This window comes from Thermobia domestica, chromosome 1 (genome assembly GCF_964235325.1).
Source record: "Thermobia domestica chromosome 1, izTheDome1.hap1.1, whole genome shotgun sequence".
Lineage (NCBI taxonomy): Eukaryota > Metazoa > Arthropoda > Insecta > Zygentoma > Lepismatidae > Thermobia > Thermobia domestica.
The window spans coordinates 259,350,631-259,371,630 of record NC_137454.1 but is presented as its reverse complement, the minus strand read 5'-3'; the positions used below and the strand labels follow the sequence as shown (position 1 = coordinate 259,371,630).

At 34.1% G+C, this 21,000-nt stretch overlaps 1 protein-coding gene across 4 annotated transcripts in view; it reads right to left on the bottom strand.

Annotated features, from left to right (window-relative positions):
* LOC145660665 (uncharacterized) overlaps window positions 1–19,185 on the bottom strand; it is a 193,949-nt gene extending 174,764 nt beyond the window's left edge. For 2 of the 4 annotated variants that reach the window (XM_081725988.1, XM_081726014.1), the window contains exons 1-3: window positions 19,096–19,185; window positions 8,440–8,509; window positions 5,278–5,504 (exon numbers count right to left, since the gene is read on the bottom strand). In XM_081725988.1, the coding sequence (XP_081582114.1) occupies window positions 5,278–5,504; window positions 8,440–8,458 (246 nt within the window). In that variant the 5' untranslated portion in view covers window positions 8,459–8,509; window positions 19,096–19,185. Of the gene's footprint in view, window positions 1–5,277; window positions 5,505–8,439; window positions 8,510–18,967; window positions 18,987–19,086 lie in introns of those variants that run through there. The other 2 variants (XM_081725997.1, XM_081726007.1) reach the window with 2 other exon arrangements.
* Between the last annotated feature and the right edge of the window lie 1,815 nt (window positions 19,186–21,000).

Below are 21,000 nucleotides of genomic sequence, written 5' to 3'. Positions count from 1 at the left end.
TGAAAACGATAAGAGAAGAGGCTTATCAAAATATGATCAAGAATTATCAAAAGCAACTTGAGAAGTTTCTTGAAGAAAACAAACAAGCAGAATTCCAGATTGGGGATGTTGTCTTAGTGAAGGACCATCAGAAAAAGAAAGGGATCCCAGAAGTGTTCAGTCACAAATATAACAAGAAAGCTACAGTTGTAGGTTTCACTAACAGTGCGAACAAAATCGTCGTAGAATATCAAAATAAGAAGAATAACGCCAAACGTGATGAAGTGGACATCAGATCTTTAAAGAAGATTTCATCAGTAAGAGAAGAAGACGCTGAGACATAAACATCCATTAGCCTGGAAAGTAGGCAATTTGCTCCACAATACATGGGACGAAGAAAATTCTCCAAGATTTGCATCTATGGAAACAATTCAACATCTACAACTAAGAAACATGATGAATGATGTGATCAGCACCAAAGGACAAGCGAAGACACTAGATGACACCCATAGACGCCGGTGGACACAGACGACGCCCAAAGAAGAAACAAGTTTCTACTATCAACTTAAGATGTTCCCACGCCGAAACTTTGAGAGTCAACCAGATCTTCAATCAACGAAAGATGACCACCAATAGAAGCGAAATCAAGAACCACTGGACGAATATCGAGATGGTACATTGGAAAAGAAGAGGATCATATGTTAGTCTAGAATAGGGATATTAGGTCACTCTGGTGAAAGCCTTTCGTATTGATTTCTTTTGTTCACTCAGCAAGTGCGAATAGACTGCGCGATAACAGTCTCTCTTCTTCGGACACCGTGAGTGTAAGTGCCTTACGGTTTTCCTTTTCGAACACAAAGGAATCAATACCCTTATTTTTCTTTCCTGGGACTATTCTATTTCTTTGATAAGCTAGTTAGGCCGAAAACTTTCTTATTTCGCGATATAGGAAATTAGAGAATTTACTATTTATAAAAATTCAACAAACTTAGAGTGATTGCATTAAAAAAAAAAATCTTCAAAGATTTTTTTTTCAATATTTATTCATATTATTTTTAATTAGTCGTTATTATATAGTAAAGTATACTACGAACTCCAAATTTATTTATCTATACACCCCAGTAGGTATTTTGTTTTCAGCATTAACAACTGTTCATGTTGTCTCTAGAAATGTCCAAACACCGGTTTATTCAAATTATTCAGACGATCAACACAGAGCTTATTTCTTATCTTACAATGCGTTCGATTCAGTGATTGCAAATCAAATAATCTTAGATAGTAGACATACCGTAGAAGTTACATATCATCACATAGAGTTACCTATAAATCTTTCATTTTCACAATGGGATGTAGGAAACCAATTTTACTTGGATAAATTACAGAACCTTTCTTCTCAACTATCGAATTTGACAGTGAACCCTACTATGCCAATATGGGCTCACTTTGATACTCATATTACTTATAGCATTGGAATTATTTTTATACTAGTAGGATTTCTATTACTAATTCTTATTGTAGCTCTAGTTATTAAAATGTACAAGCTGAATAAGATAGTAACTGAACTAAGTAATCATATTCACAGGCCTGAAAATGATTAAAGAAATAAACAATGAAATACAATATTGTTATTGAAACGTGAGTAGGCTATGAATATAAATTTTGCGAAGCAAATTTTCAAGTAGAGTCTATTTCACAGCAGATTAACTAGGCAACAGGTATGCAAAGCATCCTTCAAAGAAACTAGTTAATTAAAAAAAAAAAGAAGAAAGAAAGAAATATTTGGTTATTATTAAAATTATGCTAAGCATATTTCAAAGAAGAATAACCAAGTAACAACTTCATTTTCTGAATCTTTTTTTTTTCTTTTGCCTTTCTAGGTACGCTCCACAATGCAATCATATACTTTCGTCATCCCTATAATTACTATTTTAATAATCATTTTAATAATTTTGTCATTTATAATATACAAATTATTCAAAATTAAATTAACCCCAAATAACGCTTCAAATTCACATATTCGATCTGTCAAATATGTTTCTTCAAAAACAGATTCACACGTAACCCCAGATTGTTCTTCGATACACCTCTATGATGATACATTAAATGTATATCCAACAATTAAGCCTTCTACGCCTACTATAATTCTTAATGTTAATGGTATGTCAATGATTTCTTCTAACTTCGTGTTATTCAAACATTAAAAAGGGACTCATTTCACTACTTCTAAGTAATGGTGCAGACTTAACAGTTGTGCTTGTCTTAATATCTGTAAATAAATGTATTTACTACACGCATAAACAAAAACACTCAATAATCACTCCTACACAACAACATATCAACATCATCAACAAAAGAACAGCAACAGTAGCAGTTTCCCATAGATGCCTTATCTTCAATGTCAGATATCAACAATGGACCATGTGGACTGAGCCGAACAACAGGATCCTGAGGAATCTATGCTTTCAAAGGATTAAATACTACTACCAATTATCGAAGTGAGGACTTCAGTGATAATGACAATTAAATACATATGACAGAATACATACCTCCAAGTAACATGTATTCCAGTATAGGAAGGAACAGATGAAAAACACAAACTCACACATAACTAGTGAAATAAACTGAGTGTTTTGTTTCATTTAGAGTGCAAAGTGTTTTGTGACAATGTGTTTTTTTTCTTTCTTACAGACAGGATACAGTGACATTAACCTACATTTATTGTAATATTACCTTGTCAGCAGAATACTCATGTGATACAAACAACATATATTCATATTATTGGTGACGGACAATGCTGGTGGTGGAATATATATACATACATACGAGTAAAAAGAAAACTTTATATATATACAGAGTGTTCGAAGATAATGGACGTTCTTAATTATTATTTACTTTTTATGTTTATACAGGTGGACAGTAATTTTTTTTTTCCTTTTTGGCACATAGAATCGTGCTCAAAATTTCGAGACAGGGGTAATGTAAAGTACCCAAAATCCTTACATGTGTTTGTCTAATTTATGTTGTTTATTATAAAACAAGGAAGTTATAGTCATACTGCTTAGAAAAAAAAATAAAAACAGATAACGTCGGCATCACACCACAATTATAGGAAGTTTTCCTATACGGAAATAAGGAAGTAAGAGATTGCAGAAAGAGTCCTGAGCTAAGCTCTTCGCCACAACCAGGAAGCACCTGAATCCCGGAAAGGGGTTGTGCTGGTTGAGGATGAAGACTAGAATCGGGAGTTGTAATTAAGATTGGAGAGTGGAAGGACATCGTTTGGAGTTGAACTGAGCTGAACAACCTGTGAGTACTACATCTATTTGCGATGTTAGATAACCATAATGGTTAAGTTTCTGTGCCATTACGATGTAGTAGATTTCTATAGTTAAGACCATTTCGAATCCTAATAGCTTGTGGTGTGATGACGAAAATATCCAAAAGTAATTGAGTATTTCATTTCTTATCCTAAGACGATTTGTTAAATTCATCCTCGAGTTGTCTAAATACACGGTGTTACAAATTTCAGATGAGCTACGCTCTGCCCCCAAGTATAAAAAGTATCTAAGATACAAAATCATTCCGGTTAGAAATTTGTAGCACACGTTAATATCTATACAGATTTTAGCCAAGTCTTTGACTCTGTTAATTTTAACTTAGTATTGCTCAAGCTAAGAGGAAATGGACTTACGGGAACTGTTTTTAATTTCGTGAAACTTTACCTCCATAACAGTTCTTTAAAGTTGTAAAAAGTGGTACTTTTGGCACCACTAACATTATTTCCGGTGTTCTAGTGATCTCACTTTAAGCTCTCATTCCTTTTCCTTTGTTCAGCACACTCCTAAAGTGTAAATTTTGAAAATGTCTCCTCTACGCCCAATCTATGGCAAAATATAATAATAATTTACAAAATGAACTTTATACCCTTTTCAACTGACGTAAAACTTGGAAACTTTCCCTAAATATATCAAAATGTTTGTACACCGTTTTCTTTCAGACGACGTAAAATCGTAATAGTTTAGAAGGAAACTAATATATATATTGAATCTCCACGAAGATTACCAACGTCACTGATTACGTTATATTTAAGAACAGGTTGATTTTTAGTAAAACTCTGTTTCAATTAAACTCAGGAATGCGGCTAAAAATTAATTAGTACCAAAAATTTCGATGGAAACCCTCACCTTCATCAGCAGTTTAATCATTTACATCAACTCACACTGCTGATTCAATCATATTCAATAGTTTCCATTATATAATGAAAAAACAAACTCATTGTAAGTACAGCAAAGCTTATCTCTGATATTCTGAAAATAAAATGCATATACCATACTGTGAAAGATAGTTTGTAGCATATATACAGTAATAGAATAGTTTGTAGTACATACAGTAATAATTTCAACTACACTATAGGTCCGATAAACCGCTGATGATGGTCCAGGTTTCCATCAAGGATGTCGGCATTATTAAATATTTTGACCATTTCTGAGTTTAATTTACTAGATGTGATCAGCCATTCCATCACTTATGTGGCCTTCAGTAGACCTTTATCAATTCTGATAACAGTACCTTTGAGCTCCTAAAAAGACAACGTTCCCGATTTTCTGACCTCCAATGCGTTCTGTATTTGTTTTATGCTTCTATAAGAACAAAGCTTAAAAGGTATGAAAAAAATCTGGATACTTCGGATGAAAATTCATTACCACTTATTGAAGAAAGTTTAAGTATCTTTTTCCAAATATGTGTGTAATTTATTATTAATTCCCTATAATTCTAGCCATTACGTTGTACAGGACAGTCAATAAGAACTAGAAGGGAATATTTTAATAAGTTGTTCCTGAAGAAGTAGCTTGATAATAAATGTCCTCAATTATCATTATTCCATTGAATGTACCAATGAGGAGAAGGAGGACTCACTTTTCTCTATGATTAAAACATACTACTGCAATCATAAAGCATTATTCAGCAAAACAAATAAATTAACTAATGAAGTACTTTTGAGCAATGAAGTTGATAATGGGCTATGTAAATATCTAGCTTTATAAGTAACATTTAGAAGTAATTGTAGGGTTCTTCACTTTATTCTGATTATTAATTATATTAATTTATACTTTTATTATTTGTTCGTTTGTTTCATTTTGGTACTGTACATATGTAATATTTCAATAAGCTATACACTATTCTAAAATGGCACTTATAATGGGACTATTTCTGTAAGTCAACACAGATACCAAGTTCAATCAAACAATAAACTAGCAAAATTCAGTACAAATTATATAGAATATAAATATCACTTACGTGTTGACCAGCTGAGCATCCAAGAGCAAACAGACAAGACTGGACAACTCTTCTGTCCTTTTCAACGGAAATTAGGTTGAGAAGATGAGCACACCCTTTTAATTCGTGAAAATGATCCTTACTTTCTGGATAAGAATTTAAAAGTAAACCAAGAGCACCCAATGTTTCAAGTTTCGTTTGTGTATCCGAAGTATATAAATTCCGCAACAAAATTCCAACATCGGTTCCTAGAAAATACACATAAATAATAAAAACTATTATATTTCGTGTATACTCGAAAAGACCTGATCCACTACACTTAACAACTGAGATAATCAGTCTACTTCGTTCTCCATGCAACGAATTCGAAAATTTGTGTAATTTAAGGATGCAAATAAGCAACAAAATTTTACTAGACCAAGGAAAAAGCTACTAGCTCACATCCACAATAGAAATCATTTACTTATTTTCGGTATGATATTAAATACTCGCCCGCACCAATGAACCACTCGCCCTAAGCGAGTGGTTATTTGCCTCCCTGGTTTATTTTTTGCTTTCTGAACACAAATTCACTTTATGAAAGTGCTTCAAATTCTATGATATGGCCGACGAGAATAATGCAAAGATATTGTAACTCTGAATCAGGAGAGTCATTTCATATTTTAATTCTTTTTTCAGAGGGATAGGAAAAGTCTAGAAGTGATTAAGAAAATGAGAAGAAGGACATAAAAAGAAGATGAAGGAGTAGTGTATGAAGTAAAATAAGAAATGTGATATGATATATATTGGAGAAATAGGAAAAAAGCTTAAAGAAAGAGTAAAACAACATAAGAATAATGTGAGACTTAAAAGAGAAAATAACGCGATATATAAACATGTAAAAGAAACAGGACATGATATAGATTGGGAAGGGGTACAAGGTTTAGAAAAAGAGAATAAAACATTAATAAGAAAATGGAAAGAAGCGAGAAGAATTGAGAGAGAAAAAAGAGAAATATTAATAAATTGGACAAATGTACTTCAAATTCACGAATTACGGGATAGGTTGTTAGAAAGAATTGAAGAACAAAAATTCACGGATATTTGGGAAGAAGAAGAAAAAAAAGAGAAATATGACAGTAATAGTGATTATATATATATATATATGTATATGTATGTATGGTGAGGCAAATAAAAGTACAAACAGAGTTCCAAGGTACAAAGCAGCAAAGCAAAAGAAAGGAAATAGTTTGCTAACCTGCTTATAGCAGATGTTGAAAGTAACCACCATTCAGCTCTTGGCACTTTTGGGCCCTGGCCAACAAGTTGCAGAAGGCAGATCGAAGCTGGTCTGCTGGAATTGCTGCTATCTTATCAGAATTGTTCTGCTGCAGTTCTTGAAGACTATGAGGGTTGTTGCGACACACCTTAGACTTGAGGTTTCCCACAAAGAATAATCGCACACGGACAGATCATGTGACCGGAGTGGAAAGCTAGGGCCGACACCAGACTGACAACTGTCAGGAGTGTAGATTGCGTAAATGTGATCGACGTGATATGCCGGTCTCTTGCGAAAGGTGTTGGTTGAGTTGAGTTGATTTTAGTTTAGCGTCCCTTTCAGCAGCGAGGCTATATGAGACGTGGACCTACTCATTAACGTGAAATCCGAACCACATGAGCTCCCGCCGGGAATCGAACCCGGGCGACAGGTGTTGGGTTGATCTGGTAGAGCTCTGGAGCATTTTGTGGTTCCACATCCACAATTTCAGGTATTCGGACACGTTTCGGAATGTGTTTTGCCCTGTTGAAAACAGATCCTGTCTGACATCATTTTCTGACTAATCGTTGCATTACACTTAGACATTGCTTTGATGGTACTTTGACACCATCAAATTCATGAGCAAACAGCTGACCACACTCTTTCCACAAATTTGTTTTCATGTAACTTTCCACAACGAACACTCTCTGCTGCACTGTGAGTAGCATCTTCACCTTGCATTGCTCAACTCAAACTGACACAGCCCGCACTAAAATCTGAACTGGTGCGTACACGTGGTGTGTTCGTCACGTGATGTGGTTCCATGCATACATTCACGTCCAGGCCATTTTTATTTGCCCCACACTATATATATATATATATATATATATATATATATATATATATATATATATATATATATATATATATATATATATATATATATTAATGGAAACAGTTATAATATAAAATTTTAAAATGAAACAGTAAATTATAACAATATCTTGTTGTTATATTAAAAATTTAAAATTATATAATAAGCAACAATTGTATGTAAATGATTTAATATTATGATGTCTCTATCACCTACGTTAATATGAACATACATATTTACGTCTGAGGAAGATAAGGTTACGTTATGGAAAGTGTTACGAAGTATTTTAATTTTTAATAAAGAAGGATATACTCTGGTCAAAAAATATTAATTATTTAAAAGAAAAAGTCTCTGCCTATACAAGTAGAAATTTACATTTTTCACCTAATTCGACCTAAATGACGCCCGTAATTGTAATAATGTATCTGATGAAGGTGTAATAATTCCGAAATTGTACTATCATGCCTGTACTCACTGTTTCATTTACCTGCTCATAACTCTACTCTTTGTATTGTACATTTGAGAAATGGAGATAGCACCAGATTATACCAAAGACTTAAACTTTACTACACAAGATACGTGTGTGAATATTGAGCGAGTCAGAAATGGAACTCGTATTCGTTTCACCGTACCGGTGCGTTATTACTATCCTATCCACCCAATCCTCCATCAGACCACCCTCACATTTTCATTCCTGAGGGTAGTGTTCAGGGCTACATGAGCTGTACCAAATTAACCGATGATCATTTTCCAATAGAAACTCTGGTGTTGAATTATAAGGTAATTTACATTTCGGAGACATCAATTGTATTGTACGCACATAAAAATGCAACGGTTACATATAGGATTTAAAATAGTAGAAGCTTTACTATAATTTACTTTCTTTCGTTATTAATTACCTGAGATTATCATTTTTTCCGTGAGGTTTACCTGACTCTTTTGCTCTTATATTCATCTCTCGTATTTCATATAATTTTCAATATTCCAATATTTAATAATCAAGCACAACATAAATGTCTACCAATTCACATTTTAAGTATATTTATCAATAATAATAATAAAATCATCTAACCTTGTAAACGTGTAGCCATTATCGCAGATACTTTCTTGCTAATGGGTAATACACAGTGATGCAACTATTCCTGGAATTAGAAGCGAATTCAATTAATGATTTATTTATTTATTTAATTCAAACACACTACCTCTAACTTCAATGACTCAGGTTTACGTCCCATAATTAAGCTTAAAGCACAACATAAAGTAAACTAATTACAAGCAACGAATTAACTGATATTTTAACTATATAGTTAAAGATTAATCACAAGATTAGCTGTCCACAATAAAAATAAAAACTTACAAATTTAACACTCAAATAAACCATATTCCTACATGAAGCATCAAAGTACATCGGGCTTCATCAGTTTGGGTTAGGATTAAAGGAAAAAATAAAATCAACAGACAGATGAATTGCTAGGCCTGGAAATTAAAATTCATTATGTCTCTACTTAATGAGTCGTGTCAAAATATCCACTTGGCTCCGAAAAGAATGCAGTTTATTGTACAAAATAATTTTAAATCAGAATATAAAATTTACTAAAATATGAAAAATAGATTTCATTTTAGATAAGCTTGGCTTGCCCTATAGACTAAGAAAAATACCAAAAAAGTATAAATTTAAATTAAGCTTTAAATAATCTACTAATACTGAAAAGGTCTTTATTGCTTGCAACAAATATTTTGATGATAGTCTGCTGGAGTTTAGCGTACCTTTTTAGCACCAAGGCTATATTAGACGTAGACTTAGTATTTAAATTATGGAACAACTTCCAAGGCCATTCCAATTTACGAATTTTATAGTTTACATAGGAAAAAACAATACACTGGACAACTGTCGATATCTTTTATCGGACATTTGGCACTGTCTGTGCTCAGTGATGCAGAAATTCCGCGCTCATTTTTCTGTGCAGTCACTGAGATTCAGATTCCAGTAAACCCATGTCTCATATATCATTATTGCTGAAATGAAGTGTGGCACTTAAACAGAACCAAAAACATCATTGATATAAATAAAATCGTTTAAATGCAAATAGTGTTCCCCAAATTCAAACATAAATTCAGATACGATAAACTGCATAGTATTTTTACATCTTTATTTTATTTGGTCATCTATTTTATTATTTGTTGATATCCTAAATTATTCTATTATTTAGGAAAAAAAAATACCATTGTGACAACCATTAAATAAAATTTATTTTTCCCTCTCTCGCCTATCTCCCACACGCACATATACATACAAACATGTGTTTCCTCTCATTTATCGGTCGAAACAAACAAAATTTCTCCTTAAGAATTCCTCAGCGGAATACTGACGAAATGGTAATAAATGTTTCTCAATATCAATTCATTCTTCATTTTGCTCTGAGTATAGTGGTCTGTGAGTTTAAGTGATTTTTATTATATATATATATATTAGTGCCTTCCATTTCAACTCAGGCAAAAAAATGTGCCATCACCATATCAGATATTGTTGAAACCTTTTTTTATAGCAAAAAAAAAAAAAAAAAAAATCCCGCCAAGCAATGGGCTATCAAAGACGAGGAGTATAATTTATGAACTGTAGAAAACATGGAAAACTATCAACTTCGGAGTCCCACCATTCAGGTATGGAGACAGATAGTTATAATTCTTGTTGTGGTATGTACACTCATGTCCAAATTATTGTCGCATATCTATAACTGTCTTCTTGTAAGAATATAATTTGATAATGATACTATGAGTATAATCGAGAAATGTATATTTGTGGTGAATTTCCTAGGAAAAGAATTATAAATACGAAAATTATGAATAAAACAAAATGTTATTAAATGGACAAGAAAGTTTTATTGTTCTTATTCACTTCCCTTTTGACGTGTCTTTGCCGATTATACACATACTAACATTGTAAGAAATACCAGGCGAATTCGTTATCAAATTATATTCCTACAACAACATATTTATAGACATGCGAAAATAATTTTGGACATGAGTGTACATAGGGATGTTAAATTTTCAAAAATAGCCGTTTTCTCGAAAACATCCTATTTTAAAATTTTCAAATTTTGTCAGATGATTCAACTTTACATGAATAATAAACACACGAAATACCATTCTCGACCAATGCTTCACGAATTAACTACAGCCTTTTGAAGTTAGCGAGGTTCCGTTAACTTTGATGTAACAGTTGGCAATACTGGAAACAATAAAAGTGCAACAAGTTGATGATGTTTGTGGTTCACATTTATTAAATAACGAACAAGTTTTTTTCTTGACTGTTTTTTATTATTTTGATCCAAAAGGCTCTCTGAAATAGTAAAATGAGCCTCCTCCTCCGTTTTCTTAAACCGAAGTAATCTGAGACGGAAATTACGATTACGAAACACACAAATTTTAAGTTCACTTACTTAAAATGGTCTTCGAAAACTACATTTCACTGATTTTTTTCCACATGAACCAATCATTTGTTTGTCTTCTTCGCTAACAGCATGTAATCGTGCATATGCTCCAATAGGTGTTGGTGCACTCACAACTCGTAGCACATTGTCGATAGTCACAAAACACTTATTTTCACTTCTCTTATGCTCTTCTGGAAACCTGTATCCTGCTGAAGGCCCATGAGGAAGCATAAACAGCACTTCAACTTCACGTAATTCATGATTTATTCATAATATTCATGATTTATTCTACCCACCACTGGTTATCATATATGCATATAACAAAAGTTCATTTTTGCAAACTTCTTAATTTACACTTTGAATTGCAGAAGTTCGATTTTGGGGAAATTATGTAGTTAGTTCATGGTGACCCGTTACTGCCATAAAAACTTCACCATTTTCCGAAAGCCAAAGGTGACTTCGTTGAATACTCGTTTCCGGTCGCACACTTCCCCATTCTTGCACTTTTTTTTTAATTTTTTTTTCGGAAACTGTCGAATTCAGTTCCAGGCAACAAAACGAGAGTAATATCCGGTGATTGTACTTGCACTATACTCACGAATTCTACAGTTTTAATACTGTGTATCTGTTTCTGCCTACGGTTATGCAGCGTTGCCTAATTCTTTACACACCCCTCCCCCCCTTTCCCAGTACCGTCGCAGAGAGCCCTGCGTGGCTAGTTTTACTGAAAAAACCAATGCTTTAGCGGACCTATCTGCATCTCGAACATCTGAAAGCGATTTTTAAAGTAGGATGCAGCACCATCAGAAATAACTGACACGGTTTGGGAAATTGTAGACACTTATTTTCACGTATTCGAACCTTTTTCTATAACCTATATTTTAGCTTTTCTTCGAGTATTTTTAGAATCTTGTCTATGGCTACGAGTACATGAGCCGAATCGTGTGGTTTGTCGTCGCTTATTACAACAAAACTGCCAGTTATTTCATAATATTATACCATTGTCGTAAATTTGTTCGTTTTTCCGGTGATAACTCTGAATTTTACTTTGCAGAATAATAGTAGTTTTCAGCGAAGTCCACATTAAGTAAAAAAGAATTTGTATCTTGAAATTTTATGCGATGCTTTTAAGTAGCAATTAATTCTCTTTGGATTTTCTTGATGTAACCATGAATTACAATTCTTACAGTTAAACCAGAACGTACGATACGAAAACAGAGTGGCACAGTTTTTTTATTATTATTATTATTATTATTATTATTATTAACGAGATCATTGTTTTCCCATATGGGATACGTAACACTTTCATTTTCATCAGAATCAATAATTAAAGACTTCACAATTATTCCTTCCACTCCAGGACATTCACCACATTCTTGAAAAAGACAACTGTCATTTTCTACGGATTATACTACTAAAGAAAATAGTCACTCATGACAGTTTCAATACAGGCTGCACCTTTGTTGCAACGCAGTAGCAGTTAACTTAAAATTTGCACAATACACACACACAATTCCTTCGCAGGTTGCGGACTGACCCACTTTGCTCAAATACTATAAAATTTCAAGTGACCCATTCTTGTGCTTGGATTGTTCTGTTTAAAAATTCCGTACTTTCTTTGATGGAACGCGTAAGAAAACGTTTCGATTTTTTTAAGTTTTTGTCCATTTTCGATCACTGGAATGACATCGCACTTATTGGGACTTTGTCTGGAGCATTCCAAGTCATCACTGAGGTATTCAGGCTTTCTATAGATCATCAGAATTTATTGGTTGGCTGTTTCAAGTAAACTTAAAATTTGTGTGTTTCGTAATCGTAATTTCCATCTCAGATTACTTCGATTTCAGAAAACGGAGGAACAGGCAGAGGCTCACTTTACTATTTCAGAGAGCCTTTTTGATCAAAATAATAAAAAGCAGCCAGGAAAAACTTTTATTCTTCATTTAATGAATGTGAACCACAAACATCATCAAATCGTTGCACTTTTGTTGTTTCCATTGTTGCCAACTGCGACATCAAAGTTAACGGAACTTCCGTAACTTCAAAAGGCTGTAGTTAATTCATAAAGCATCTGACAAAATTTCAGAATTTCAAAATATGGTGTTTTCGAGAAAATGGCGAATTTTGAAAATTTGATAATTCCTCAAATTTTCTGCGACAAAACGGTTGCACACAGAAGCGACACTTTTTTTTTTTTTTTTTCGGAAAGCAGGCAACTAGGTCTTTTTTAAAATTCGAACCGGAAGTGATCGAAAAAAATTCGCAAACTTCGACTATTCAGAAAATCTGGCGGTTATTTGTTAATTTACGTACAAAAAGATACGCATGCCCAAACCAAACTATAATAAAATATAGTTTATTTTATATCCCTGTGTACATACCACAACAAGAATTATAACTATCTGTCTCCATAGCTGAATGGTGGGGCTCCGAATTTGACCATTTTCCACGTTTTCTACGATAAAACAAAAAATATGGGTCCCTTAAAAACATGTCTAGTTGCTATTAAAAAAAAAAAAAAAAAAGTTTCAACAATGTCTAGTGGTTATATTTAGGGTTCATCCATGAAGTCTTACACTGGGGTGCTTTGAGAGAAGTTTTAGTAACCTAACCATGACCAGCTCTCTTCTATACTCCTCATAGTAGAGTTTTGTGACATTAATTAAACTTCTTAATTCTAGGGTGAATAAAAGATACAAGCCTCAATGTGTAATTAATTTAATGATTCTGATTGTTATGTGGTGTCTGTGAATTGTTTATGTGATGTGACATGCATGGCAGTTGGCAGATTTCACTTAAGCACATACATGCTTTTTCCGATCGAAGTGATTGTTCCACATCTGGTCAGTTAAAGCACAATCTCAACACAACTGCTTGTAGTAAAAATCCACAGAGAAGTCTGCTGTTTGATAGAAACTGTCACTCATCCGACATTTAACAGATCCGACGAAGATGTTCGGATTTTGAAGTTAAGATTTAATTCCAGTTTCAGAGTAACATTGAGAAAGAGGAAGATATAAAATCTGGTTACACTTCATACCATCCCAGAAGTATCTTGAGGTTTTATACTGTCACTTTTACGAGGTTATCTACAGTGCCCCACGATCGAAACACTGATCCAGAAATTCGGGTTCATGTACAACTCGGAAATCGGTTCAAAAGATGAAATCTGTCAATGCAAGATTTACATAATGAAGGAGTTCATTATGTAAGTCAAACTTTCTTCAGCACATAAAACAAATTCGCAGGCAAAATTACATAGTAATTCTTAACATTTTATAATACACTTCCTGACCTGAAATTATGTGTAGCAATCTTTTTCTTGTTTGTTCATCTATCATACAGATAGATAAAACAGATATCCAGTTTGATGACAATCTACAATCTGGAACAACGCAAATTGGAATATCGAAAACTTTTTTAATAAAAATTCATTTTATCAATTATGTGCAAATTCTCATTGCTTATCATTAATTAACCTAAAACACACCTGTTACAGTAATTTTAAGACGACAGTGTTGCCAGGGGCCACGTTTGTAAAAAAACATCCATTTTACGGACTTGCATTAAATAGTCTTTTTATATGGCAATACTGCATCAATCTTGTCACATTTTCGCACCAATGGATAAATGTTGATGCATACTGTACATATACACAGGAATTCCCCCTCACAAAATCAGTTCTCTGCAACTGAATATTGATTTTCTTCCTTTTGCACATTTTTTAGTTTACACTTACTTTAATTTCTTTCGTTACTACACAAAAACGTTCCACCATTGGTCATAATCTGGAAAATATCTACATAGAACATGCTTACATTTGCTTCAAGTCTCAAGTCTTTATCATTTTTAGATCACAAGATATAAGCAATCAAACTTTGGGTTGCGCGACTTTACGCACACACTGTAATACACATAAAGTGACTTTAGGCAGTCGTGAAGAAAATGATAAGCAATTTCCGTATTTAAACCCATAACGGTTAAATCCTCCTAAAGAAATCGGTATAAGGAATTGAACTCTTTGCACAAGGAAAAACTTTTAAAGGTACTAAGAATCAATTCTGTGAATAAAGCAGTAAAAATATAATTACCTTATAAGTGCAAGTCAAGTTTAGATAGCTCGAAATAATTGTTGAAAAACAATAATCTTTTTCACCAACTTCCTTCTTATTGCCCTCCAAAAGATGTGTGATGGGCGACATGACAAATATCTCACTTAGTATACACAAAGTTCAGGAAGGCCACCAGAAGTAGGCCTAATTGTGAAAGGTTACAATCGCGAAAACAGAGTCCAGACATATCCCATAAATCTGCAGTGCAAAACACATAAATCAATCTGTGCTAGGTGACTACCTAAAAGCGCGAATACTATCTAACCGAGTCAGGGTAGGGCGAGTCTGGTGGCACGAATGACAAACTGGAGGGTGTCTGCAAGAAGCAGGCACGTTAACAACGACAAGTATGCACGTAAGTGTGGGTAGTAAAAAAAAGCAGTTCCTCATGCTACTATATGCCTTACCTGTCGGACAGCTTGATTGCTATGGATTATAGAGTACGGTAGGTTATGCAGTGCATGGTATATTTACAAGTATTTTAATATCAGTTTTCGCGGTGATAAAAGTTCCTATAGCACTTGTAACGCTTACACTTATAAAATAAAATACAGCTTTGGTATATTGTGCATAAATACTACGCAGTCAGAAATTTATATCTAACGTTTCTTTACCATATACTTCTTCAACTGTTATATAGCATCTGTATTACTTACCATTTAATTCTGCTATACAGTAATTTGGGTGCAGATTTATTGTACAGATCTAGTACATACTTGTAAAATTTACATAACAAATTTCTAATAAAATTTAGTAGACCAGTTGTAAACAATCGAAATATGTTTTGTTCTTACCTATGAGACGCATATCTACATAGAAATACATTTTAAAAAAGCCCATCCTGTTAACTACGGATTCGCCCGTAAGGTAGCGGAAAGTTTCAACAACCCTGCCTAAGATAGTCAGTAACCACAGTACACCAAGTGAAGTGAAGTATCTGGAGGCAATGTGCTAACTTAACACGCGCAATCACAGAAGTGTTCGAGAGTTAAGGGATCCACATACTTGAGAAATTTACGTTAGTAATATGTAACAATATTTTGGAACACAAATGTGCATGCAATGAAAATATATCGGTTATATTACCTATAATGTCCTTAGTAACGTACAAATATATGAATTGAGTTGATTTTGCGTTCAGAGTCCCTTTCAGTAGCGAGACTATATACGAGGTGAACCTACAGTTTAACGTGGGATTCGAACAAGAGCTCCCGCCGGCAATCGAACGCGGGTTTCCTACGCAAAAGCGCATACGCTAACCCCTTAGCACGAGAGAGCTCTCTACAAATATCAATAATCCAATAGGTAAAGTATTTTTATATCATATACAGTGTTTTGCGCTACTCATTTGTGTATATTAACTATCGCAGACGCGCTCGCTCCTTACGGACGCCCTCCCCTGCTCAGACTCGGTCAAATATCATTCGTGTTTTTTAGTGGGTACATATTATAAATTGGTTATTAGCATTTACACAATAGTTGATACCTATACGTACACCGTAGCCCTTCTAAAGAGAATCTGCACATAAGAATGAAAGTCCGGCAAGAGTGCACTTTATGCAGAACAAGGGATTCTGTCACTGGATGTGGTATTGGAGGAATAGAATCACTGTTATTTGTAACAGGTAACGGTGTCCTTGCTTCTCCTGTTGATAATATTGCTTTGGAGTGTTAGTGGTACCGATACTGTGTCCTGTGCTGTGGTTGGTTGGTTGTGTTGATTGGGTGTTGTGTATTCTTGACTTATCATGCTCTATGTTTGAATGTTATAGGTTGAACATGCGTGTTGCATTAGTCATATATGTCAAGATTAGTTTCGATGTCGCTTTGTTCTTCTGATATTGTCCAGGGACTATTGTACGTGATAGTGAATTTAATTATTATCGCTTCGCCATATTTTGTGGATTGATTGAAATTGAGAACAACAGTACTGAATGTGGTCGAGTGTTGAACGTGTTTGTGAAATTTATTAATAGTGGAAGGTTATTTGTTTCGTTATGTCATAATATGAAATGTTCGGCTTTTAAGGAGTATGTTCCTGTGAGATAAAAGAGCTTCTTTGATAATGTGAATTTATCCGTTTTTTTCTTTTTTAATGTTACTAATTGATTTCATTATCAACGAATATTCTGGAATTTCTTCGAAACTCAGTAGACACACTGTTTCGGATTGCTTGTGTTTCTCCAGAGAATTGTCTTGAAGCAATCGTTAAAAGTTCTAGACACCTTATCGGAGATCCTGGACTAACAGTTGAGATGGACAAGAGTTTGTTCGGCAGACGCAAATTCAATGTTGGTCGAATGGGCCGAAGTCATTTCTCTTATCATTTACGGAAGAGAAGGTTCGCTGCTTTTTCTTTGGTGTGATGTATTTCATGTTTCTTCCTCGTGCTGCATTGATTTATAACTAGTGGTGAGTGTTACTTTATTTTATTACTATTATTATTATTTCTTCTTACGTTAGACTTACAGTAGTGATTTTATTATTTACTGTTGGTTTGGATGCTTTCTTTACTGGTTCTTGAGCCGGGGATTGGGGGGCAGCAGCCCCTCATTTAGATCCTAAAATTGACAGTTCACCGTTTCACCTGAATTGATTTCTCGGAATAGTCAAGTATCATTTCTCAAGGATATTTCCATTATTCGTAGCAATTGAAGAGTAAATTCTTGGTGAGTGTGGTAGATCATTTGGTTAGCAATCTTAAACTAGTTATCGCTGTTGTGATATACCTCAGTGTATTAATTTAACATTATGTGGGTGCATTACTGGTGAGAACTTGGATTAGGATCGCTCATTATATGGTCCCCAAAATTTGCCCAAAATTTATTTTCTGATTGCTTCGATGGCATTTATTCCGAAGTTGGGCGTCCGCTTTCGCCAAGTTTTTCCGCTGTTATCTCCTTTCCACATTTTCTGCAATTTGTTGTTAGGTTCATTAATCCGTGCTCTTCACAAACTTTTAAAAGATTTTGCTCGTTATCAACGTATTGCTTCACAAATGTTAAAACTGTTAGTTCACTGCCCTTGTACATTCGCCATGTTGATAACATAAATACTAGATTTTTTCCCACAATGCAACTGTTCGGTTACCTAGCGCCAAGTAGTTCCCTCCGCTCGCCATATATTACCATGTTTATAACCGCTTATATATAACAAACAGATTTGGCCTATGTTTAGCAGAAGGGGTCCAGCTCTTTTCTCTAAAAAATGTTACAATTTTGGTAATTTCTGCTCACATTCGGTTAGTTTGGGGTAGGGTTGGTTAGTTTAAGTTGGGTTAGGCTAGTTTAGGTTACGTTAGGTTAATTTAGTTTATGTTATATTAGTGTAGGAGTCTCGCATAATTTTCCAAACAATGATAGAATTTCGCTTATTTCTACTAATATTACGTTAGTTTAGGTTAGTTCAGGTTAGCTTACGTTAGTTTATGTTAGGTTAGCTTAGATTTGGTTACGTTATGTTACGTCTAAGTACTTGTATCACTCATTTCTCCTGTAAATTTTGCGTTTTTTACGTGCTTCTGGACCCCTTGTACTAAACATACCCCATAGATTTTTCGAGACCCTTATATATTATCAAGCACACAAACGATTAAATTATCCATATCTTTCCTGTAAATTTTAAAAATTTTCATGGAAACGGACGCCCAACCTTGGAACTTAACCCGCTCCGATTGATAAAATCATTTTTGGGAATTGGTCTTTTAACTGTTCCGAGGAATCGGTTCCTATGAATGTTCTGCACAAAGTGCACTCTTATCGAATAAACTAGCGAAATCATCTGATATGAAGATACCGTAAGACGAAAAAAAAATAATCAAAATGCATGAATTAGCAGACATCCACAGATTATCCTGATAGCAGATAGTTTGAAACGAATAAGGTATATTTTGTCCCTAAATCCTTGGAAAAACTACAACTTAAAATATTTTCAATGTACAAACAATACCTATGTATGTAATAGATTATTATAATCTTAAGTATAAAACACATTAACAAGTTGTAACATGCAATGTGATGATAAATAGAATCTAGACTTTGCACTAGAATAATACAACCTTAAAGTACAAAGTATTGAAATAATTAGGAATTATGATCCACTACGTTACACTTTCTCTACTGTATTACATATTGAAATAACTGCCATCTGGAACATTATTCAATTCCTACTATTTACCTTACTTACTTAAGTTATTTGTTGTGTATAAAATAAGATCCGAACTTGAATTTACCGCACAGGCACAGCAGACCAGTGATGCCAATTCCTTCAGAGTCGTTTTCCCTTCACAAGCTTCAGAATTTCCCTTTTTCGGACAAAATTTCCCTTCATCCAAACAGTTCAAGTACTTAGCAAACGTATTTTTAATCGTTTTCGCTTCCACACCCTCTCTCAATCTTATAACCACATACAAGCAGATACCTGACAGCCTTCCTTTGAGCTTACGCAGAATTTGACTTGATTTGTTGTTTAGGTATCTAAGGCGTCGCGATAGAGGAGGGGAAAGGATGTGGAAAGGTGTAGGCCAGGACCTATGTTAAAGGTGCAATCTGTCCATTTGCCTAGTGTGGCTGAGGAAAAACCCTATAAATACCTCGGTCAGGACGGACAACCTAAATAAATCAAAAAATATAAAATAAATATCATGTAAATTTAATTTTTATCCTAGACATTATTATAGATTTTAATATTAATGTAACCTAAGGTACAAAGAAAATATTAAGTATATATTTGATATGTACTTACTTCAGAACAGCTCTTCCATATTTACTGAAACGAATACGGACAGTTACAAAGAAAACTACCTGCTACTGTCTTTGGCTGTACACGAGGAATGTACGTAAGCACAATACAAAGTTTAGAGATGCGGAATTCTTAAGAATTAATAATTCTGTGCGCACAGTCACCAGAAAATTTGTAAACTTACACAAACACACATACACTAATGACCCAGTATTCGCCCATATATACATATTTACGTTCACGACATGCAGATTTTCTTCTCTTACATCGATTAATCCTCTTCACAATCAATTTTCTGGTTGGGAAAAACATCTTCTGATTGGGAAAACCAAACTGTTACAATACACGTAGTTGGAGTGATAATTTAATTGAGAAATATTTCATCTTATTGCATTGCATTTAATTCAACAATGGGAAGATTAATTTTGATAAAAGATTTTAAATCATCATCATCATCATAGGTATTCTGCCTTTATTGGCAGGTCACTTGCCGCAGCTGAGAAGCTTCCATGCTCCACGGTGCTCCGCTAACCTTTTCGTCTTCGCGTATGATCTTTCTCTTTTAATATCATCCATTAATTGTAGTCTCCTTCGCCCCTCCCTCTCTTTCCCGCCACCATACCCTCTAAGACGTTCCTCATGATACAATCATGATGATCAGTGATTTTAAATAAGCATTGTTGTAATGTTTCGAATTTAACTGAATATGTTGATCGATGTGCAATGTTGATAAATATTAACGAATGCAAAGCAAGATAACTTGTGAGAATATATGTGAAATATGTGCAGCGGATTATGTTTCGAACAAATAGGATGTTGAATTTATACTGAATTTTAATGAGAATAATCAGATACGTAAATATATTCAATCTATAAATGATTGAAGAGAGGTTCAAATTTCCCTGCAATATTGAGAGATCACAAGCAATTTCCCTTTTTCCCTTTTCTCCAAAATTTACTCAAAATTTCCCCGCGCCAAGGGAAATTTCCCTTCAATTGACATCACTGCAGCAGACTACACGACTCGTCTTTGTCTTAGGCCATTATCGGTCAGATAGGGATAAGCACCAGCAATATAGTCATTTGTGCTAAAAGTGCAATTTGGCTTATGTGTACCTCACACGGAGGATTTATGATTCAGGAACAAAATTGAATTAAATACAGGACACAATCGGGAAAAAGATCAAAATCGGGAAAGGACTTCAGACAGTGTAAGATAACTGAAAACCGAGTTTATTTATTTATTTATTTTATTTATTTATTTATTTTGCCTGTTTTGACTTACAATATGGAGAGTATCTCCTATAAGTTCTACAGTTGTCATGCATATAAATCAAATTGTAATTACAG